Source organism: Pan troglodytes, chromosome 13 (genome assembly GCF_028858775.2).
Source record: "Pan troglodytes isolate AG18354 chromosome 13, NHGRI_mPanTro3-v2.0_pri, whole genome shotgun sequence".
Classification (NCBI taxonomy): Eukaryota; Metazoa; Chordata; class Mammalia; order Primates; family Hominidae; genus Pan; species Pan troglodytes.
In genome coordinates, this window is record NC_072411.2 from 129,297,130 (window position 1) to 129,321,752 (window position 24,623).

Sequence of the window (24,623 nt, forward strand, 5' to 3'; positions counted from 1 at the left end):
AGGTTAAGACAGATTTGAAAAGTTCCAGTCTACAAAAAATGTCGCTTTGTTCTATAAAATTTGAATTTGCCCATCTCATATTTCCAGTTCCATATCTCCTCCTAGCCATCCTCTCTTACTTTCCTTATATTAAAAGAACAGACACTTATCTCAATGTGGCACCCCTCACACTGACTTCCGAAAGGTAGGAAGGGCATACCGTACTTCTGCCTGATTTTGCAAACACTGGCCAGCTGTAGCAATGTGCAGGCGTGGGCTCCTACCAGCTTGATGAGTGCCAGTTACCACAATTCAAGAACCCTGCAAGCCAGTTGTTAAACCATTGCTAACTTTAAATCAGCCGTGGCAGGAGTATTTATGCCATGACATTCAGCAAACACTATAAACCACGGTGCTTTTTTTTTTTTTATTTCAAAGAACTAGTTTACTAGCCCATCACTGGCGTTAGTCCAAATTTTAATTTTTAGTGGGATAATTGTATAGTAGCATAATAGCACAGCAAACATCACTTATCTAAGCTAGCAAAGAGTGACTCTTTGATTCTTTGATTCCACATAAATAATTTACAAGCTAGTAAAACAATAAATTGTGGTAGAATCAATCAACTAAGAAGAAAAGGTAATTTTAATTCAATATGAGGCTACTTGCCCAAAAGGCCTTAAGGGCAAAAATCCTTGGGTCTGAAAATTGTCAAGCATTTTTTCTCAACACTGGAAAGGAAATACTACCTTCACCCTTTAGTGCCCCAGGACTAAGGAGTAGGAGTAAACATTTAACAGGGATGGGGACATAATATTTAAACCATTGGTCTCAAAACTTATTTTTCATAGTACAGAAAACATTTTTTTCTTTTTTTTTTTTTTGGAGACAGAATCTCGCTCTGTCACCCAGGCTGGAGTGCAGTGGCACGATCTCTGCTCACTGCAAGCTCCGCCTCCCAGGTTCACACCATTCTCCTGCCTCAGCCTCCCGAGTAGCTGGGACTACAGGTGCCCACCACCACGCCCAGCTAATTTTTTGTAGTTTTAGTAGAGACGGGGTTTCACCATTTACCCAGGATGGTCTCGATCTCCTGACCTCATGATCTGCCCGTCTCGGCCTCCCAAAGTGCTGGGATTACAGGCGTGAGCCACCACACCTGGCCAGAAAACTATTTTTTCAAATGAAGCTTGGGGAAACTCTACTCGTGGCCCAGATGAAAGTGGACTTATGGTAGTTCAGAAGTTGGCAAACTGCAGCCCATGGGCCAAATCCTTCCTGCTGCCAGTGTCTGTACAGCACATGAGATGCGAATGATTTTTACACTGTGAAATGGTTGAGGGGTAAAACTCAAAAACAAGGTAATATTTCGTGGTGTGAAAATTATATGAAATTCAAACCTTAGTATCCATAAATACCATCTTACTGAAAATTGTATTTTATGTTTGTTTCTGTGTTGTCTATGTCTGCTTTCATGCTACAAAAGCAGACTTGAGTCGTTGTGACAGAGACCAGATGGCCTGCAAAGCCTGAAATTGTTATTATCAGGCTTTTTACAGGAAGAGCTTACCAACTTCTGTTCTAACTGAAACAGAGGTTGGAGAACAAGAGCCCCCTTTCCCAAAAGGTGAGAAAGTTCTCTGAAACCTAGAAGCTATAAATCAGTGCATTAAGAACCACTTGTTAATTCTTTTTCAATTAATAGAGCAATTCATTTGTCATCTATATGTAATAAGATTAAGAGGTAAAGAAAATGAATTTTGTTTAAAATTCTAAAACAAATACCATAGAACTAAAAGGAGGAGGAATCCAAGCTTCAGACCAGTCCTATTTTATTTTTCAGAGATCACATTTCTAGGTTTGGATCAAATACCAGAAACAAATGCATGTTGCATGGCTGTATTTTATTTACCTTTGGCCCCTCTCAGTCCCCGGTCTCCGGGAAGGCCAGACATGCCCTTCTCTCCAGGTTCTCCCTTTGTGCCAGGACATCCCTCTGCACCAGGCTTTCCTCTTTCTCCGGGAAAACCTGGGAAACCAGGCAGCCCCTGGGGTCCTGGTGAAATGACAGCATGAAGTTTTAGGAAAATATTTTATTTGTTATTTATTTTTTCGGGGGTGGGAGGTGGACAGAGTCTCACTCTGTCACCCAGGCTGAAGTGCAGTGGCACGATCTCGGCTCATTGCAACCTCTGCCTCCCAAGTTCAAGCAATTCTCCTTCCTCAGCCTCCCGAGTAGCTGGGATTACAGGCGGGAGCCACCACCCTTGGCTAATTTTTGTATTTTTAGTAGAGACGGAGTTTCACCATGTTGGCCAGGCTGGTCTCAAACTCCTTAGCCTCAAGTGATCCACCCGCCTCGGCCTCCCAAAGTGCTGGGATTATAGGTGTGAGCCACTGTGCCTGGCCCTAGGAAAACATTTTACAGGCTAGTATGATTCTTATATATTGTGTTCCTCGTAGTTCATCTACAGATGCAAACTCCTGCCTAACGCTGAGTTTGTATTCAAAGTAAACAATTGTCAACCTCACTGCACTTAGTAGCTGGGCTCAGTTGGGCACGGTGACTCAGACCTGTAAGCCTGGCACTAGGGAGACCAAGGCAGGAGGATCTTTGAGGCCAGAATTTCAAGATCAGCCTGGCTAAAATGGCGCGATCCTGTCTCCTAAAAAAAAAAAAATTAGGCGTGGTGGCACATGCCTCTCAGGAGGCTGAGGTAGGAGGATCACTTGAGCCCAGGAGTTCAAGGCTGCAGTGAGCTATGATCCTGCCACTGCCCTCTAGCCTGGGCTACAGAGCAAGCCTCTGTCTCCTAAAAAAAAAAAAAATTCCATGCTCTGCTGCCCTGTCCTCAGTTTCCTACCTACAGACCTGAAGTGTGTGGGCCCTGATGTGTCTGAGTCTTAATCCCCTAATTGAGGGTAGGGATGAGAGTGGGGACCCCCTCCAAAATGAAAATGCACCTTTCCCGATCCTAGGAGTTTACCGTGCTACCCAGTCCTCATGAATTCTGTGGCCCTAACACCTTCAAACCCCTTTTCCCATTGACCGGTACAGAAACATTTTGCCACTGGAAATAACGATACAGAGGACAAGAGCAAGGGAGGCATCATTAAGGGAAGGACAAAGCCAGACTAACAGTTAACTCTTTTCGTGTGGTCATCTGTCCAGTCTTCACTTGGCAGTGGATTTCATGTTTCTAAGATGGGAGGACATCATGGAAAAAGCACTACCTACCCTTTGGACCTGGAGGACCAGGTAGCCCATCATCTCCAAAGGGACCTGGGATTCCTGGGAGGCCTGGGGGACCATGTGCCCCAGGCCATCCTGGGAGTCCAGGGAGGCCTTTCATTCCAGCTGGCCCGGGAGGCCCCACATCTCCCAGCTGTCCTTTCCCACCTGGAGCACCTAAGACAAACCACAGTGACCACAGTGTGTGAAGGCTGAACACTGGCTTCACACACAGCAGGAAAAATATACAGTAGCTTAAACAATGCGTTAAACAACAGTAAAGCAATATTTGTTGGCTAAAATAACAGTAGCAACTTTCCATCAATCTAAGAATATATTTTTCTAGATGCCATAAATAGAAGGGCAGATCATTTGAGTAAATGTTTCCCAGTAGGGATGAATGAAGATTATAGAAATATTTTTAACAGAAAACAAAAAGAAAAAACAAACATTGTATTTGTATTTCCTCTTGGTGGAGGGAAACTAATAGAAGAAAACTTTCCAGGTTTTTCCTGAAGCTCTACAGCCGAGTGAACTTCAAGCAGAAGTCAGAGCCGGTGTCTAGTGTTATTGGTGCTAGAAATATGGCTGTAGCGGAAAGTTTTGCCTCAATCTGGTTTTAATTTTTCAAGTGTGTATATTACTGCATTTGGATAAAAGCAATGGGATTTAAATGACAGAGTAAACAATGTGAATAATGAAATGATCATATTGAAAATAGCCCCTGCTATGTTCTGAATGTGTCCCTCCAAAATTCATATGTTGAAAGTTAATCACCAATGTGATAGTATTAAGAGGTGAACACTTGGGGAGGTGATTAAGTCATAAGGGCAGAGCCCTCATGAATAAGATTGGTGACCTTATTAAAGAGGTGCAAAAGAGCTGTTTGCCCCATCTGCCTGTGAGGACACAAGGAAGGCACACCAGATCTGCTGCCAGCTTGATCTTGGACTTCCCAGCCTCCTGAGCCATAAGAAATAAATTTCTGTTGTTTATAAATTGCCTAGTTTAAGGTATTTGGTAGAGCAGTGTGAATGGACTAAGGCAGCCTCCCTGCACCTTGTATTAGGAGACACTCCAGGGGTCTCTTGTGTTCCTACGTCTTCCTGCGTATGCCAAGAATGCAAGATCCTGATGCTCTTTACCTGGGAAACTTCTCAAGCTTGTGTTTGCAGCAAGCACCCTTGATAAATGATATAGCACTTTCCTCAATAGGAAAAGCAGGCTTTCTCACAGGTTGCTATAAAGCAGTGGTTCCTTGGCTCAGGGCTCCTCTCATATAATGCAACCCACTGTGTGTGTGGCCAACTAGCCCACTACGTTGCCCCATGAGACTTGGGTGACATGGGGGAAGTGATGCAAACCAACGTGAAACTCATGAGTAACGAAGTCCTTTGTCTCTGACTCAGGACTCTTGCTTCTGGCAGCATCCATAAAAGATTAAAAGGGGAGCTTATTTAATTGTAAGTAGGGTAAGCCCCAGACCCTTCACAGTTCTTGACACTTACCTGGGCTACCTGGATACCCAGGGAGTCCCGGTTGCCCTGGTATCCCTGGAGCACCTCTTTCACAGGAATGGCCAGGTGGACCTGGGACACCTGGAAACCCAGCATGTCCCTCTCTGCCTTTGGGACCTTTGAGACCTGGGAATCCAGGAATGCCAGCTGGCCCTGAAATGATACAATACATCCATGACATTCATGACAAAAAACTATACAGATGGCCCATGATGAATTGTTCACGCATATCAATACTGGAGGTGAACATTTTCATCCTGAATCAGTGTTCAAATGGGTTAAGTCTTTGAATGGATTTTCTTATCATAGATGTAATGAGTTCCGTATGAACAGAGAAACAATGCATTGCTAAGTGAGTTACTTGATAAGGTTATGTGGACTGCAGTTGCCTATGCAAATAAGAAACCACTTGGTTCTTCCTAATTTTAATTAACCTCTAACTTTGCATCAGGCTTTACACCAAATCTCTACAATATTTACAAACCCAGTTTGCACTGTATGAATTTGCATTTTATGAGAGATTTCATCACTTGTATTCTCAAATTTCTACTCACTAGACAGACAGTGTCATAATCTTCAGGAAAGAACATCCCCCATAATTCCATACCCTAACCCAAAAATCTACTTTGTTTTCCTATGTTTTCTTTACATTTTGGTTCATATGTTTACATTTAAAAATAGTAATCACAGTGCAAATTCAGTTGTTGGAGCGCTTCAGATTGCATATTAATCTGCAAATGTTTTCCAGTTTGTTGCAGTCTTTACAAATATGATTTAAATTGCTAACGGCTGGATGGTATTCCTTTGAGAGATAGAGTGTGTGTGTATGTGTGTGTGTGTGTCTGTCTTTGTTCTTTCCAATTATTCCTCTGCTGTGGATAATACTACAAGGGCATTTTCATATCTATAACCTTCTTCCATTGAACACTTCTCTTAGATATATTTTCACAAGTGAGATAGTCGGATTACTGGATCATTATTTTTATTGACTTACATTATATTTCACCTGTTACTTTCCAATTAATTGTTTCTTTCAATATGAATCTTTTTATTTACAAACTTCCATGCAAGCTCCTTGAGGGTGCTAATTCTCCTCCTCTCCTCCACGTGTCCTGTGCTAATGTACTCTAGTGGATGCCTAATAAACACTGGCCCCACTGACTTTTAGAAAAGAACCAGAATGTTCTTTGTAAACATCTGATCTGTGGTCCACATCTTGATCACCATCACCCAAGAGGCCCACTGAAGTTCAGAATGTGGGGCCCCACCCCAGAAATAATGAATCAGAATTCCTCAGACTGGGGTCCTGAAGACAATAATTTTAATGAGCTTCCCCACCCCCACTTGGTTATTTTTAAGTACATTAAAACCTGAAAAACTCCACTGGGGATCCTGAAGGATCCTTACTGATTTCAGAAAAGGATATGAATCAGTGTCCAGGCCATCTTCCTCTCTTGCGTTTGATGCCCTGCCTGCCACCCCAAATGGAATGAAGGTCCCTCTACCCTGTCTCCTGTGCGAAGACAGCTTGTCCTCTAGGCTCAGCTCATACCCGGCTCTCCCACAGAGTGTTCCCAGATGCCAGCTCACAGCTCCAGCCTCTAAGCCACTCGTCCTCTCACAATCAGGCCTGCCTACCTTCCACCTGGCAACAGCCCCAGACAGGTTACACAGTCCCTGCTCTTGGCCTTTGCAGCACCAACATACTAGCTGCGGAATCAAATTGAGTTGAATGAACCACAGTGAGCTGCCCTGCATTTGAAAACAATCAATAAAGTGCAAAGGCAAGGCTGGAGATTCAGGTTATTTGAAATGTGACCAGCACCCCAAATGAGGGAAAACACTTGGGTAAACTGTTTATATTCTACATGCCTAAAGCAAAATAATCTAAACGTTCTTCAGTGACCTGTTCCAAAACTGAGCCAGCTCTATGCACCAAAAGGACAGCAAAGCCCTCATACCTTCAGCCCCTGGACATCCCGGATCACCTCTGGGTCCTTTTATCCCTGGCACTCCTGAAAGACCCCTCTTTCCCGGGGGTCCCAGGTGACCAAATGCAGGGTCTCCCGGGATTCCTTTCTGACCATTCACTCCTGGTGAGCCGGGAGGGCCTGGGGGCCCAGCAGGGGAGGACCCCTTTTCACCTCCAAAACCCGGATCTCCCATGTCACCACGAAAACCTATTTAACAACAACAACAAAAATTTTTAATGATAACATGTGCGAGTATAGAACCAATACATATAAGACTTACTTTGATAAAAATACTTTTCTTAAAAACACAGGGGTACTTACTAAAATTAAGAGCAGTTTAACAGTAATGTTGTTTTGCCACCTTTTGTAGAGAGAGAAACTGCAACTTTGTGTTTCCTATAAGCCAATGATGTTTCCCTAATTGCTTTCCTTCTCTGGCAAACATTCTGGCTGGACTGAGTAGTTTCAACAACATAATAGACAAATAATAGCCCACAACTTATGCTTCAAGGTGTAAGGAGCCTTGGCAACTTATAAAATTATAATCTGAAAGTTATCACAATATAGCTAAGGGTCTATCAAGAAACACCATTTCCGTATTATCTAGGGATCCCTGGACCATTTCCTCAATGAAATTATCCATCGGTAGAAATGTTAAAAAGTTCCTGATAGATATTCCCAAAGCAGAAAAAAAAAAAAAAAAAAAAACCTCACTGACCAGGTGGACCTGGTATTTCCGCTGTTCCTGGTGTGCCAGGTCTGCCTTTATGCCCATCTGAACCACTCAGCCCAGGGGCACCTTGGGGACCTGGAAATCCCTTCGGACCTAAACAATAATAAAAACAAAACACAGACTCAATAAAACAAAATCTAATGTGAACAAAATGAGATGATTTTATTTAAGTCTATGTTAAGTCCTTTTAGAATATTTCTACTTTATGGAAGTAAGGATGTTGCCTATCCTGATTTACAAAAATATATTGTAAGTCATATGCTCCAAATAAATGTTTTCTAGGAGTGATTTTGTTAAGGCACTTTCTCAGAAGCCATCCTGTGAAGGATTCTTCCTGAAAGCCTTTGGAACTTGTACCACCATTCAGGTGACTTTTTTTGGTATCTTCCCATGCTAGGTCTGAAACACGACTAAGCAACCATTGTATGACCTTGTAGGGGTAAAGAGGTGGTGGCCAGTGTCTATCTTGACAAGAAAGGATCAGATTAAAGACCAAAATCTATTTCCCTGCATCTTACTGAATTTGCCCTTAAATGAAGTATAGGCAAAAAGCACTTGCAAAAAGTAATAGAGAATTTTTTTTTTTTTTTTTTTTGAGACGGAGTCTTGCTCTGTCACCGAAGCTGGAGTGCAGTGACGCAGTCTCGGCTCACTGCAAGCTCTGCCTCCCGGGTTCACGCCATTCTCCTGCTTCAGCCTCCCGAGTGGCTGGGATTGCAGGCGCCCGCCACCACGCCTGGCTAATTTTTTATGTTTTTAGTAGAGACAGGGTTTCACCGTGTTAGCCAGGATAGTCTCATCTCCTGACCTTGTGATCCACCCACCTCGGCCTCCCAAAGTGCTGAGATTACAGGCATGAGCCACCGCGCCCGGCCTAGAGAATCTATTTTAAACCTTCTGTGATTTTCTACAAGGAGTTATCTCAGCTAAAATAACTTATAAATCATAAACTTCAATGGAGGCACAACTGCCAAATTAAAATGTGAGTATTCACTTCTCTCGAAGGTACAGCTGCTGAAAGAAATCAAACTTTTTTTTATCCACCCATGACCAGTAAAAGTAAAAATGAACGTTCAATCCGTCAACCTGCAATTCTCCACTCCACTGATACGGAATTATATTTCCGCACTCTTGCCATTGCCTTGTGGTGGGCGGAGTGTAATTCCCTGCCCTTTTACCCAGGGCTTGGTCATGTGACTTGTTTTGGGCAATAGGAAATGAACGCCTATGATCCAATCAGAGGTGTGGAGGGAGCCTGTGAGCTGAGCCGGCCCTCTTGCATTTCTGCAATCACATGAGAAAAGCCTGGCCTTGCAATGAGATGCATGTTGCAACCCCAAACCTAACTTGGAGCTACACTCTAAGCCAACAGAGACCATCTTAGATCAGCTAAACCCAACCAACCTGCAGACCCATAAGATAGAAAATAAGTGTTTGTTGTAGCCCACTGAGATTTTGAGATTACTTACATATTATTGTCATGAAATTTGATGGTAGAGAGAGTAACAGTCATTATTCATACTAGTAATGAACGGGTAGGGAACTCTAAAGAAACAAAGAAGAGTTGGGCAAAATATCTTAGATAGATTTTGGATTTAATTCATCTAAAAATAAGTGATTGATTCAAATGAAGCTGTTGCATGAATGTGCAAACAAGGACAGAGATATTTGGGCATTTTTTTCAAATGTTTCTGATCAAATGTTGGTTCTCTTGGAAAGTAAAACTTACAATCAATAAACAAATGATCATTATTCACTCTTGAGGCACAGGAAAGGAAAGAAGATACAGTTTTAAAACTTTCAGGCTGAGTGCGGTGGCTCACACCTGTAATCCAAGCACTTTGGGAGGCTGAGGTGGGTGGATCACAAGGTCAGGAGTTCGAGACCAGCCTAACCAATATGGTGAAACCCTGTCTCTACTAAAAATACAAAAATTAGCCGGGCACGGTGGCGGGTACCTGTAGTCCCAGCTACTTGGAAGACTGAGGCAGAAGAATCATTGAACCTGGGAAGCAGAGGTTGCAGTGAGCTGAGATCACACCACTACACTCCAGCCTGGGAGACAAAGTGAGACTCCGTTTCAAAAAAAAAAAAAAACTTTCAAGGGACAGACATTTTAACTGATATATGAGCAAATCAAGGTAAATTTTATTGTACAAAGATTTGAAAAGCCCATCTGGAGTGTTCTCAAACCAGCAGACTAGAGGCCCAACTACAAATTACTACAAATGCTGTTTTCCCCTATCCACGGTCCCTCAAAACTTCAGAAATGTCCTAACTAGTCTGAGGATTCACTCTTGGTTTATCTGTCTGGCTGGTTTTTTTTTTTTACTCTGGGAAGTATATAAGACAGTAACTTCTCATTGATAATACCTGGAGGTCCATCAAAACCTGGAGGGCCGTGCCTCCCAGGGTAGGTTACGTTGCAAGAAATTGTGTCACCTGCAATGAGAAAAGAAAAGCGGCATTCACATAACTGATAGCCCAGTGCAATGTGAGTCTGTCTCAATGACAACTTCCTCAAGATATTTTTCTGTATAATATATGCAGAAGTCAAAGAAAAAGAAGACTCCCAAGTATCATTAGATCACTTAAGCTGCTTTCATACAGAATTTTTAGATTTTTCCTGAAATCTGAATTTCAACTGTCAGAAGAGTTATAAACATAAGAAAAGAAATATATTGATTATAAAAAGTATAAGTTTCAATAATCTATAAAAGCAATGTAGATGATAAAAATGTAATGGAGATGAACTACATGGGTAGTAGATAATAATAATAATGTAATGGAGATCTATTACATGCATATCTAACACAATACAATGAGGAGTCTCGATAAATCATAAAATAGCAGCAGGTGTCCAATGCTGAGTTCAGAAAATCTGACTCTTACTATGAACATGGAGAAATTGTGCAAATGAAGAGGCTGGGCTAAATGTGAATAGCTACCACTTATTGAGGGCTAGGTGCTTCAAATATATTGTCTCATTTTTCTAATGACTTCACAATCTAGTAGCATCATCCCCCATGTTAAAGAAATGTTTAAAGAAAGTTAATAAGCAGTTCAGCGTCTGAATGAAAAATTTTCTAGATATCACCAATAAAACACCCAAGTTTGAGCCTCTCAGTTCCCTCTCAGTTCCTGTATCCTAAAATGGAATTTTTCTCTTTTATATTAGGAATAATATCTCATAGTGCATTTCTTTATATGCTCTCAGATTTAAGATATATCAGATGAATAAAAATGACATCAGATTTTGTTGGGTTCTAGACCATGAATTTATACCTTATCAAATACCAAGATACTTGCTTGCCTTTCTGTGTTATCAAAACAAGAACAAAGGATATTACTTTGTTCTAAAACTTCACAACTAGCAATGTAGTTCAAGATATATACATATAATACATATTACAAAAGAAAAAAACTTAAACCTTTTTTGCCACCTTCTTAAGAGTTTTCAGCTATAATCCTGAAAGTCATTTTATTGTTTGAAATTCACATAACTGTAAAATATATTTAAAATACCTTCTTTTTTCTCACTAGAATGCCAACAAATGGTTTTTCATGGACAATGATAGTTTAAATGACATACTAATTTTTAAAAATTAAAATACATAGTATTATCTCAAAAGACTATAAAAATAATTCTATACTTTGAGTATGTGTATATAATATATATACATATATGTAATTTTAATATAGTCAGATTGTATGAGTTCATACTGAGAAATGAAGGAAAAGCAATTTTGGTATGTCAAATAAATAAAACAACAAAGATGTTTTAGCATCTTAAGGATTTACTTTAAATATTGTGTTGTAATGCTTTTATTTGTTTAACAAGGTACAAGGTTTGAACAGTGCCTGGATCAAATTTTATTTAGCTATTATGCCATAGCTATAATAATTTTGCCCAGAAGAGACTCATTTTAGCTTCCATGATTTTATGTGACATTCTGCCACAAAAATATTCAAAATTACCTTTCTGGGTGAAAACATCATAAATAAATTTAAAAAGCAATTCAGGATATGAACAAAAAAATTCTCTAGACAGATATCATCAAGAAAAACTAATCTGAACTTTGACAAATGAAAAACATACTGAGGGAATTACAAAATGCAGTGGAAAGTTTTAACAATAGACTAGAACAAATAGAAGAAAGAATTTCAGAGCTCAAAGACAAGGCTTTTGAATTAACCCAATCAGACAAAAATAAGAAAAATGAACAAAGTCTCTAAGACATATGGTATTAGTAAAACAGCCAAACCTAAGACTAACTGGCGTTCCTCAGAGAAAAGAAAAAAGAACTAATTTGAGGCAGTTATTGAGGAAAACTTCTATGGCCTGGCTACAGATCTAGATATCCAAAGCCAAGAAGCTTAAAGAACTCCTGGGAAATTCATTGCAAAAAGACCTTCACCAAGCCATATAGTTATCAGACTATCTAAATTCAAAATGAAGGCAAGAATTCTAAGAGCAGTGAGACAAATGCATCAGGTAACTTATAAATGAAAACCTGTCAGACTTACAGCAGACTTCTCAGCAGAAACCTTACAAGCCAAAAGGGATTGGCATCCTATCTTCAACCTCCTTAAACAGAACAACTGTCAGCCAAGAATTTCGTATTCCACAAAACTAAATTTCATAAATGAAGGAGAAATAAAGTCATTTTCAGACAAGCAAATGCTGAGGAAATTTTTCACTACAAAACACGCACTACAAGAAATGCTAAAAGGGAAGATGGCCAAATAGGAACAGCTCCGGTCTACAGCTCCCAGCGTGAGCGATGCAGAAGACAGGTGATTTCTGCATTTCCATCTGAGGTACCGGGTTCATCTCACTAGGGAGTGCCAGACAGTGGGCGCAGGACAGTGGGTGCGCGCACCGTGCGCGAGCCGAAGCAGGGCGAGGCAATGCCTCACTCGGGAAGTGCAAGGGGTCAGGGAGTTCCCTTTCTGAGTCAAAGAAAGGGGTGACGGACGGCACCTGGAAAATCGGGCCACTCCCACCCGAATACTGCGCTTTTCCGATGGGCTTAAAAAACGGCGCACCAGGAGATCACATCCCGCACCTGGCTCAGAGGGTCCTGCACCCACGGAGTCTCGCTGATTGCTAGCACAGCTGTCTGAGATCAAACTACAAGGCGGCAGCCAGGCTGGGGGAGGGGTGCCCGCCATTGCCCAGGCTTGGTTAGGTAAACAAAGCAGCCAGGAAGCTCAAACTGGGTGGAGCCCACCACAGCTCAAGGAGGCCTGCCTGCCTCTGTAGGCTCCACCTCTGGGGGCAGGGCACAGATAAACAAAAAGACAGCAGTAACCTCTGCAGACTTAAATGTCCCTGTCTGACAGCTTTGAAGAGAGCAGTGGTTCTCCCAGCACACAGCTGGAGATTTGAGAACGGGCAGACTGCCTCCTCAAATGGGTCCCTGACCCCTGACCCCCGAGCAGCCTAACTGGGAGGCACCCCCCAGCAGAGGCACACTGACACCTCACAGGGCCCAGTACTCCAACAGACCTGCAGCTGAGGGTCCTGTTAGAAGGAAAACGAACAAACAGAAAGGACATCCACACCAAAAACCCATCTGTACATCACCATCATCAAAGACCAAAAGTAGATAAAACCACAAAGATGGGGAAAAAACAGAGCAGAAAAACTGGAAACTCTAAAAACCAGAGCACCTCTCCTCTTCCAAAGGAACGCAGTTCCTCACCAGCAATGAAACAAAGCTGGACGGAGAATGACTTTGACGAGCTGAGAGAAGAAGGCTTCAGACGATCAAATTATTCCGAGCTACGGGGGAGCATTGAAACCAAAGGCAAAGAAGTTGAAAACTTTGAAAAGAATTTAGAAGAATGTATAACTAGAATAACCAATACAGAGAAATGCTTAAAGGAGCTGATGGAGCTGAAAACCAAGGCTCGAGAACTACCTGAAGAATGCAGAAGCCTCAGGAGCTGGTGCGATCAACTGGAAGAAAGGGTATCAGCAATGGAAGATGAAATGAAGTGAGAAGGGAAGTTTAGAGAAAAAAGAATAAAAGGAAATGAGCAAAGCCTCCAAGAAATATGGGACTATGTGAAAAGACCAAATCTACGTCTGATTGGTGTACCTGAAAGTGACAGGGACAATGGAACCAAGTTGGAAAACACTCTGCAGGATATTATCCAGGAGAACTTCCCCAATCTAGCAAGGCAGGCCAACATTCAGATTCAGGAAATACAGAGAATGCCACAAAGATACTCCTCGAGAAGAGCAACTCCAAGACACATAATTGTCAGATTCACCAAAGTTGAAATGAAGGAAAAAATGTTAAGGGCAGCCAGACAGAAAGGTCGGGTTACCCTCAAAGGGAAGCCCATCAGACTAACAGCGGATCTCTCGGCAAAAACCCTACAAGCCAGAAGAGAGTGGGGTCCAATATTCAACATTCTCAAAGAAAAGAATTTTCAACCCAGAATTTCATATCCAGCCAAACTAAGCTTCATAAGTGAAGGAGAAATAAAATACTTTACAGACAAACAAATGCTGAGAGATTTTGTCACCACCAGGCCTGCCCTAAAAGAGCTCCTGAAGGAAGCGCTAAACATGGAAAGGAACAACCGGTACCAGCCGCTGCAGAATCATGCCAAAATGTAAAGACCATCGAGACTAGGAAGAAACTGCATTAACTAATGAGCAAAATAACCAGCTAACATCATAATGACAGGATCAAATTCACACATAACAATATTAACTTTAAATGTAAATGGACTAAATCCTCCAATTAAAAGACATAGACTGGCAAATTGGATAAAGAGTCAAGACCCATCAGTGTGCTGTATTCAGGAAACCCATCTCACGTGCAGAGACACACATAGGCTCAAAATAAAAGGATGGAGGAAGATCTACCAAGCAAATGGAAAACAAAAAAAGGCAGGGGTTGCAATCCTAGTCTCTGATAAAACAGACTTTAAACCAACAAAGGATCAAAAGAGACAAAGAAGGCCATTACATAATGGTAAAGGGCTCAATTCAACAAGAAGAGCTAACTATCCTAAATATATATGCACAAATACAGGAGCACCCAGATTCATAAAGCAAGTCCTGAGTGACCTACAAAGAGACTTAGACTCCCACACATTAATAATGGGAGACTTTAACACTCCACTGTCAACATTAGACAGATCAACGAGACAGAAAGTCAACAAGGATACACAGGAATTGAACTCAGCTCTGCACCAAGCAGACCTAATAGACATCTACAGAACTCTCCAACCCAAATCAACAGAATATACAATTTTTTTAGCACCACACCACACCTATTCCAAAATTGACCACATACTTGGAAGTAAAGCACTCCTCAGCAAATGTAAAAGAACAGAAATTATAACAAACTATCTCTCAGACCACAGTGCAATCAAACTAGAACTCAGGATTAAGAATCTCACTCAAAACCGCTCAACTACATGGAAACTGAACAACCTGCTCCTGAATGACTACTGGGTACATAACGAAATGAAGGCAGAAATAAAGATGTTCTTTGAAACCAATGAGAACAAAGACACAACGTACCAGAATCTCTGGGACGCACTCAAAGCAGTGTGTAGAGGGAAATTTATAGCACTAAATGCCCACAAGAGAAAGCAGGAAAGATCTAAAATTGACACCCTAACATCGCAATTAAAAGAACTAGAAAAGCAAGAGCAAGCACATTCAAAAGCTAGCAGAAGGCAAGAAATAACTAAAATCAGAGCAGGACTGAAGGAAATAGAGACACAAAAAACCCTTCAAAAAATTAATGAATCCAGGAGCTGGTTTTTTGAAAGGATCAACAAAATTGATAGACCGCTAGCAAGACTAATAAAGAAAAAAAGAGAGAAGAATCAAATAGACACAATAAAAAATGATAAAGGGGATATCACCACTGATCCCACAGAAATACAAACTACCATCAGAGAATACTACAAACACCTCTACGCAAATAAACTAGAAAATCTAGAAGAAATGGATACATTCCTCGACACATACACTCTCCCAAGACTAAACCAGGAAGAAGTTGAATCTCTGAATAGACCAATAACAGGATCTGAAATTGTGACAATAATCAATAGCTTACCAACTAAAAAGGGTCCAGGACCAGATGGATTCACAGCTGAATTCTACCAGAGGTACAAGGAGGAACTGGTACCATTCCTTCTGAAACTATTCCAATCAATAGAAAAAGAGGGAATCCTCCCTAACTCATTTTATGAGGCCAGCGTCATCCTGATACCAAAGCCTGGCAGAGACACAACCAAAACAGAGAATTTTAGACCAATATCCTTGATGAACATTGATGCAAAAATCCTCAATAAAATACTGGCAAACCGAATCCAGCAGCACATCAAAAAGCTTATCCACCATGATCAAGTGGGCTTCATCCCTGGGATGCAAGGCTGGTTCAATATAAGCAAATCAATAAATGTAATCCAGCATATTAACAGAACCAAAGACAAAAACCACATGATTATCTCAATAGATGCAGAAAAGGCCTTTGACAAAATTCAACAACCTTCATGCTAAAAACTCTTAATAAATTAGGTATTGATGGGACATATTTCAAAATAATAAGAGCTATCTATGACAAACCCACAGCCAATATCATACTGAATGGGCAAAAACTGGAAGCATTCCCTTTGGAAACTGGCACAAGACAGGGCTGCCCTCTCTCACCGCTCCTATTCAACATAGTGTTGGAAGTTCTGGCCAGGGCAATTAGGCAGGAGAAGGAAATAAAGGATATTCAATTGGGAAAAGAGGAAGTCAAATTGTCCCTGTTTGCAGAGGACATGATTGTATATCTAGAAAACCCCATTGTCTCAGCCCAAAATCTCTTTAAGCTGATAAGCAACTTCGGCAAAGTCTCAGGATACAAAATCAATGTACAAAAATCACAAGCATTCTTATACACCAACAACAGACAAACAGAGAGCCAAATCATGAGTGAACTCCCATTCCCAATTGCTTCAAAGAGAATAAAATACCTAGGAATCCAACTTACAAGGGATGTGAAGGACCTCTTCAAGGAGAACTACAAACCACTGCTCAATGAAATAAAAGAGTATACAAACAAATGGAAGAATATTCCATGCTCATGGGTAGGAAGAATCAATATCATGAAAATGGCCATACTGCCCAAGGTAATTTACAGATTCAATGCCATCCCCATCAAGCTACCAATGACTTTCTTCACAGAATTGGAAAAAACTACTTTAAAGTTCATATGGAACCAAAAAAGAGCCCGCATCGCCAAGTCAATCCTAAGCCAAAAGAACAAAGCCGGAGGCATCACACTACCTGACTTCAAACTATACTACAAGGCTACAGCAACCAAAACAGCATGGTACTGGTACCAAAACAGAGATACAGATCAATGGAACAGAACAGAGCCCTCAGAAATAACACCGCATATCTACAACTATCTGGTCTTTGACAAACCTGAGAAAAACAAGCAATAGGGAAAGGATTCCCTATTTAATAAATGGTGCTGGGAAAACTGGCTAGCCATATGTAGAAAGCTGAAACTGGATCCCTTCCTTACACCTTATACAAAAATCAATTCAAGATGGATTAAAGACTTAAACATTAGACCTAAAACCATAAAAAACCTAGAAGAAAACCTAGGCATTACCATTCAGGACATAGGCATGGGCAAGGACTTCATGTCTAAAACACAAAAAGCAATGGCAACACAAGCCAAAATTGACAAATGGGATCTAATTAAACTAAAGAGCTTCTGCACAGCAGAAGAAACTACCATCAGAGTGAACAGGCAACCTACAAAATGGGAGAAAATTTTTGCAACCTACTCTTCTGACAAAGAGCTAATATCCAGAATCTACAATGAACTCAAACAAATGTACAAGAAAAAAACAAACAACCCCATCAAAAAGTGGGCGAAGGACATGAAGAGACACTTCTCAAAAGAAGACATTTATGCAGCCAAAAAACACATGAAAAAATGCTCACCATCACTGGCCATCAGAGAAATGCAAATCAAAACCACAATGAGATACCATCTCACACCAGTTAGAATGGCAATCATTAAAAAGTCAGGAAACAACAAGTGCTGGAGAGGATGTGGAGAAATAGGAACACTTTTACACTGTTGGTGGGACTGTAAACTAGTTCAACCATTGTGCAAGTCAGTGTGGCGATTCCTCAGTGATCTAGAACTAGAAATACCATTTGACCCAGCCATCCCATTACTGAGTATATACCCAAAGGACTATAAATCATGCTGCTTTAAAGACACATGCACACGTATGTTTATTGCGGCATTATTCACAATAGCAAAGACTTGGAACCAACCCAAATGTCCAACAATGATAGACTGGATTAAGAAAATGTGGCACATATACACCATGGAATACTATGCAGCCATAAAAAATGATGAGTGCATGTCCTTTGTAGGGACATGGATGAAATTGGAAATCATCATTCTCAGTAAACTATCGCAAGAACAAAAAACCAAACACCGCATATTCTCACTCATAGGTGGGAATTGAACAATGAGAACACACGGACACAGGAAGGGGAACATCACACTCTGGGGACTGTTGTGGGGTGGGGGGAGGGGGGATGGGGGAGGGATAGCATTGGAAGTTATACCTAATGCTAGATGATGAGTTAGTGGGTGCAGCACACCAGCATGGCACATGTATACATATGTAACTAACCTGCACATTGTGCACATGTACCCTAAAACTTAAAGTATAATAATAATAAATAAATAAATAAATAAATGCTAAAAGGAGTTCTAAACCTTGAAACAAAAGCCTGATATGCACCAAAATAGAACCTCTTAAAAGTTTAGAACTCACAGGGCCTATAACACAATAACACAATGAAAAGACAACTATCTGGGTAACAATTAACCTGATGAAGAGAACAATACCTCACATCTCAATATTCATGTTGAGTGTAAATGCTCCACTTCAAAGATACGGGATGGCAAAATGGACAAAAACAACACAATCCAAATATCTGCTGTCTTTAAGAGGCTCACCTAACACAGAAATACTCATATAAACTCAAGATAAAGGGGTAGGAAAATGTATTCCATGCGGCTAGAAACCAAAGGCAGCAGGGATAGCTATTCTTGTATCAGAAAAAACAAACTTCAAAATAACAATAGTAAAAACAAAAAGACAAAGATGGTCACTATGTAATGATAAAACGATCAATTCAACAAGAAGATACTACAATCATAAATTTATATGCACCAAACACTGGAGCTTTCAGATTCAAAAAACAATTACTACTAGACCTAAGAAATGAGATAGACAGCAAAACAATAATAGTGGGAGACTTCAATACACCACTGACAGCACTAGACAGATCTTCATGACAGAACGTCAACAGAGAAACAATGGATGTAAGTGACACACTAGAGCAAATTAACTTAACAGACATTTACAGAACATTCTATCAAAGATCTGCAGGATATACATTCTTCTCAGAAGCATGGAACATTCTCCAAGATAGACCATATGATAGGCCACAAAATAAGTCTCAATAAATTTTTTAAAATTGAAATTGTGTCAAGTATCTTCTCAGACCACAGTGGAATAAAATTAGAAATCAACTCCAAAAGGAACCCTCAAAATTATACAAATACATGAAAATTAAATATTCTGCTCCTGAATGATATCTGGGTTAACAATGAAATCAGGATAGAAATTTAAAAATTATTTGAATTGAATGATAATATTGACACAAGTTATCAAAACATCTGGAATACAGCAAAAGCAGTGCTAAGAGGAAAGCTTATAGTGCTAAATGCCTACATCAAAAAGTCTGAAAATGCACACATTGACAACCTAAAGTCACACCTCAAGGAACTAGAAAAACAAAAGCATACTAAACTTAGAGCTAGAAGAAGAAAAGAAATAACAAAGATCAGACTGAACCAAATGAAATGCAAACCAAAAAAAATATGAAAAATTAATGAATAAAAAGCTGGTTAAAAAGCCGGTTCCTTGAAAAAATAAAATCAGTAGACCATTAGCTAGATTAAACAAGAAAAGAAGAGAGAAGATCCAAATAAGCTCAATTAGAACCGAAACTGGGGTCATTACAACCAACACCACAGAAATACAAAAGACCATTCAAGACTACTACGGATACCTTTATGTACACAAACTAGGAAATCTAGAGGAAATGGACAAATTCCTGGAAACATAAAACCCTACTAGATTATATCAGGAAGAAATAGAAACCTCAAACAAACCAATAACAAGCAGTGAGATTGAATCAGTAATTTTTAAATTCCCAAGAAAACAAACCCAGAATCAGATGGATTCACAGCTAAATTCTACTTAGACACTGAGAGAAAAGAATTGGTACAAATCCTACTGAAACTGTTCCAAAAGATTGATAAAGAAGGCATCCTCCCTAAATCATTCTATTAAGCTAGTATCATCCTGATACCAACACAGGAAAAGATACACACACACACACACAAACTACAGACCAATTTCCTTAATGAACATAGATGCAAAAATCCTCAACAAAATACTAGCTAAATGAATTGAACAGCATATCGAAAAGAGTATTCATCATGATCAAGTGGTTTTCATCCCAGGGATGTAGGGATGGTTTAATATATGCAAGTCAATAAATGTGATCCATCACATAAACATAATTAAAAACAAAAACCATATGATCAATAGATGCAGAAAAAGCATTTGACAAAATCCAGCATTCCTTTATGACAAAAACTCTCAACAAACAAGGCATAGATGGGACCTACCTCAAATAATAATAACTATATATGACAAACCCACAGATAACATCATATGGAATGGAAAAAATTTGAAAGCATTCCCCCTGAGAACAGGAACAAGACAAGGATGCCCACTTTCACCACTCCTATTCAACATAGTTCTGGAAGTACTAGCCAGAGCAATTAGGTAAGAGAAATAAATAAACAGCATCAAAATTAGAAAAGAGGAAGTCAAACTATCACTGTTTGCCGATAATATGATTGTACACCTACAAAATCCTAAGGATTCTTCAAAAATACTCTTAGATATGATAAACAAATTCAGTAAAGTCTCAGGTTACAAAATCATTGTACATAAATCAGTAGCACTGCTATAAACCAACAACAATCAAGTTGAGAATCAAATTAATAACTCAATTCCTTTTACAACAGCTGTGAAAACTAAAATAAAATAACTAAAAATATACTTAACCAAGGAGGTGAAAGTTCTCAAAAAGGAGAACTACAAAACACTGTTGAAAGAAATCATAGATGACACAAATGGAGATGCATCCAATGTTTATGGATTGGGATAATTGATATTGTGAAAATGACCACACTTCAAAAGTAATCTACAGATTCAGTGGAATTCCCATCAAAATATGCACATCATTTTTCATAGAATTAGAAAAAACAATCCTGAATTTTGTACTGAACCAAAAAAGAGCCTGAATAGACAAAGCAATCCTAAGCAAAAAAGAACAAATCTGGAGACATCACATTACTGAACTTCAAATTATACTACAAGGCTTTAGTTACCAAAACAGCACGGTACTGTTGTAAAAGTAGGCACATACACCAGTGGAACAGCACAGAGAATCCAGAAACAAAGCCAAATATCTACAGCTAACTGATCTTTAACAAAGCATACAAAAACAAAAAATTGGGGGGTGGACACCCTATTTAATAAATGATGCTGGGAAAACTGCCAAGCTACATGTATTAGAAGAATAAAACCGGATTCCTATCTCTCACCTTATACAAAAATCAACTGAAGATGGTTCAAAGACTTAAATATAAGACCTGAAACTATCAAAATTCTATAAGACAACATTGGAAAAACTCATATAGATATTGGCCTCCGCAAAGAATTCATGAATAAGACCCCAAAAGCAAATGCAACAAAAACTAAATACATAAATAGGACCCAGTTAAACTAAAAGGCCTCTGCACAACAAAAAAAATAAATAAGTAGAGTAAACAGAAACCCACAGAATGGGAGAAGCTATTTGCAAACTATGCATCCGACAAAGGGCCGGTATGCGGAATCTACAAAGAACTCAAACAAAACACCAAGAAAAAAACAAATAATCCCATTAAAAAGTGGGTAAAGGACATGAATAGACATTTCTCAAAGTAAGACAAACAAATGGACAACAAACATGAAAAAATACTCAACATCACTAATCATTAGGGAAATGCCAATTAAAACTGCAATGAGATATTGCCTTACTCCTGTAAAAAATGGCCATTATTTAAAGACAAAAAAACAATAGATATTGGCATGGATGTGGAGAAAAGGGAACACTTATACAATGCTGATGGAAATGTAAATTAGTACAACCTCTGTAGAAAACAAGTGTGGAGATTCCCTAAAGAGATAAAAGTAGATCCACCATGCGACCCAGCAATCCCACTACTGGGTATCTACCCAAAGGAAGAGAAGTCATTATATGAAAAAGACACTTGCACATGTATGTTTATAGCAGCACAATTCACAATTGCAAAGATGTGGCACCAATCTAAGTGCCTGTTGACTAATGAGTGGATAAAGAAAATGTGGTATACAAAAAACATGGAATACTACTCAGCCATTAAAAGGAACAAAACAGTGGCTTTTGCAGCAACTTAGATGGAGCTGGAGGCCATAATTCTAAATGAAGTAACACAGGAGTGGAAAACCAAAAACTGTATGTTCTCACTTACGAGTGGGAGGTAAGTGATGAGTATGCAAAGGCATAAGAGTGATATAATGGACTTCAGAGATTCAGAAAAGGGAGGATGCCCCAAGACTAAACCAGGAAGAATTCAAATCTGGTTTATTTGGTTATTCAAATAGACCAACAACAAGTTCTGAAATTGAGGCAGTAACCAATGAGGTAGTAAGCCTACCAACCAAAAAAAGCCCACGACCAGATGGATTCACAGCTGAAGTTTACCAGAGCTACAAAGAGGAGCTGGTACCATTTCTTCTGAAACTATTCCAAACAATAGAAAAATAAGAATTCCTCCCTTACTCGTTTTATGAGGCCAGCATCATCCTGATACCAAAACCTGGCAGAGACACAACAACAAAAATTTTCAGGCTAATATCCCTGATGAACCTTTATGCAAAAACCCTCAATAAAATACTGGCAAATGGAATCCAGCAGCACATCAAAAAACATATCCACCACGATCAAGTCTGGGATGCAAGGCTGGTTCAACATATGCAAATCAATAAACATAATTCATCACATACACAGAACCACTGACAAAAACCACATGATTATTTTAACAGAGACAGAAAAGACCTTCAATAAAATTCAACATCTCTTCATGAAAAAACTCTCAATAAACTAGTTATTGATGGAACATAACTCAAAATAACAAGAGCTATTTATGACAAACCCATAGACAATATCATACTGAATTTGCAAAAGCTGGAAGCATTCTCTTTGAAAACCAGCACAAGACAAGGATGCCCTCTCTCACCACTCCTATTCAACATAGTATTGGAAGTTCTGGCCAGGGCAATCAGGCAACAGAAAGAAATAAAGAGCATTCAAACAGGAAGAGAGGAAGTCAAATTGTCTCTGTTTGCAGATGACATGATTGTATATTTAGAAAATCCCATCGTTTCAGCCCAAAAACTCCTTAAGCTAAGCAACTTCAGCAAAGTCTCAGGATACAAAATCAATGTGCAAAATTCACAAGCATTCCTATACACCAACAATAGGCAAGCAGAGAGCCAAATCATGAGTGAACTCCCATTCACAATTGCTACAAAGAGAAAAAAATACCTAGGAATACAACTTACAAGGAATATGAAGGACCTCTTCAAGGAGAACTATAAACTACTGCTCAAAGAAATAAGAGAGGACACAAACAAATGGAAAAACATTATACGCTCTTGGATAGGAAGAATCAATATCATGAAAATGGCCATACTGCCCAAAGTAATTTACAGATTCAGTACTATTCCCATCAAGCTATCATTGACTTTCTTCACAGAATTAGAAAAAAGAAATTACTTTAAATTTCATATGGAACCGAAAAAGAGCCCATATAGCCAAGACAATCCTAAGCAAAAAGAACAAAGCTGGAGGGATCAAGCTACCTGACTTCAAGCTATACTACAAGACCACAGTAACCAAAACAGCATGGTACTGGTACCAAAGCAGATATACAGGCCAATGGAACAGAACAGAGACCTCAGAAATAACACTACACATCTACAACTATCTGCTTTTTGACAAACCTGATAAAAACAAGCTATGGGGAAAGGAGTCCCTATTTAATTAATGGTGTTGGGAAAACTGGCTAGCCATATGCAGAAGGCAGAAACTGGCCCCCTTCCTTACATCTTATACAAAAATTAACCCAAGATGGATTAAAGACTTAAATGTAAAACCCAAAACCATAAAAACCCTATAAGAAAACCTAGGCAATATCATTCAGGACATAGGCATGGGCAAAGACTTCATAATTAAAATACCAAAAGCAATTGCAACAGAAGCCAAATTGACAAATGGGATCTAATCAAACTAAAGAGCTTCTGTGCAGCAAAAGAAACTGTCATCAGAGTGAACAGGCAACCTACAGAATGGGAGAAAATTTATGCAATCTACCCATCTGACAAAGGTCTAATATCCAGAATATACAAGGAACTTAAACAAATTTACAAGAAAAAACCAACCCCTTCAAAAAGTGGGTGAAGGATATGAACAGATATCCTTCTTCTCAAAAGAAGATATTTATGTGGCCAACAAACATGAAAAAAAGCTTTTCATCAGTGGTCATTAGAGAAATGCAAATCAAAACCACAATGAGATACCATCTCACGGCAGTTAGAATAGAGATTATTAAAAAGTCAGGAAACAACAGATGCTGGAGAGGATATGGAGAAATAGGAACACTTTTACACTGTTGGTGGGAGTGTAAATTAGTTCAACCATGGTGGAAGACAGTGTGGTGATTCCTCAAGGATCTAGAACCAAAAATACCATTTGACCCAGCAATCCCATTACTAGGTATATACCCAAAGGATTATAAATCATTCTACTATAAAGACATATGTAAACATATGTTTATTGCAGTACTATTTACCATAGCAAAGACTTGGAATCAACCCAAATGCCCATCAATGATAGACTGGATAAAGAAAATGTGGCATATATACACCATGGTATACTATGCAGCCATAAA

At 39.5% G+C, this 24,623-nt stretch overlaps 1 protein-coding gene across 4 annotated transcripts in view; it reads right to left on the minus strand.

Moving 5' to 3' along the window:
- The window catches only part of COL4A4 (collagen type IV alpha 4 chain), a 157,373-nt gene that overhangs the window by 45,497 nt on the left and 87,253 nt on the right, over window positions 1-24,623 (minus strand). For all 4 annotated transcript variants that reach the window (XM_516128.7, XM_054679440.2, XM_009444464.5 and 1 more), the window contains 6 exons: window positions 9,808-9,876; window positions 7,420-7,527; window positions 6,690-6,908; window positions 4,720-4,881; window positions 3,218-3,388; window positions 1,892-2,035 (listed from right to left, as the gene is read on the minus strand). In XM_516128.7, the coding sequence (XP_516128.5) occupies window positions 1,892-2,035; window positions 3,218-3,388; window positions 4,720-4,881; window positions 6,690-6,908; window positions 7,420-7,527; window positions 9,808-9,876 (873 nt within the window). The remainder of the gene's footprint in view (window positions 1-1,891; window positions 2,036-3,217; window positions 3,389-4,719; window positions 4,882-6,689; window positions 6,909-7,419; window positions 7,528-9,807; window positions 9,877-24,623) is intronic.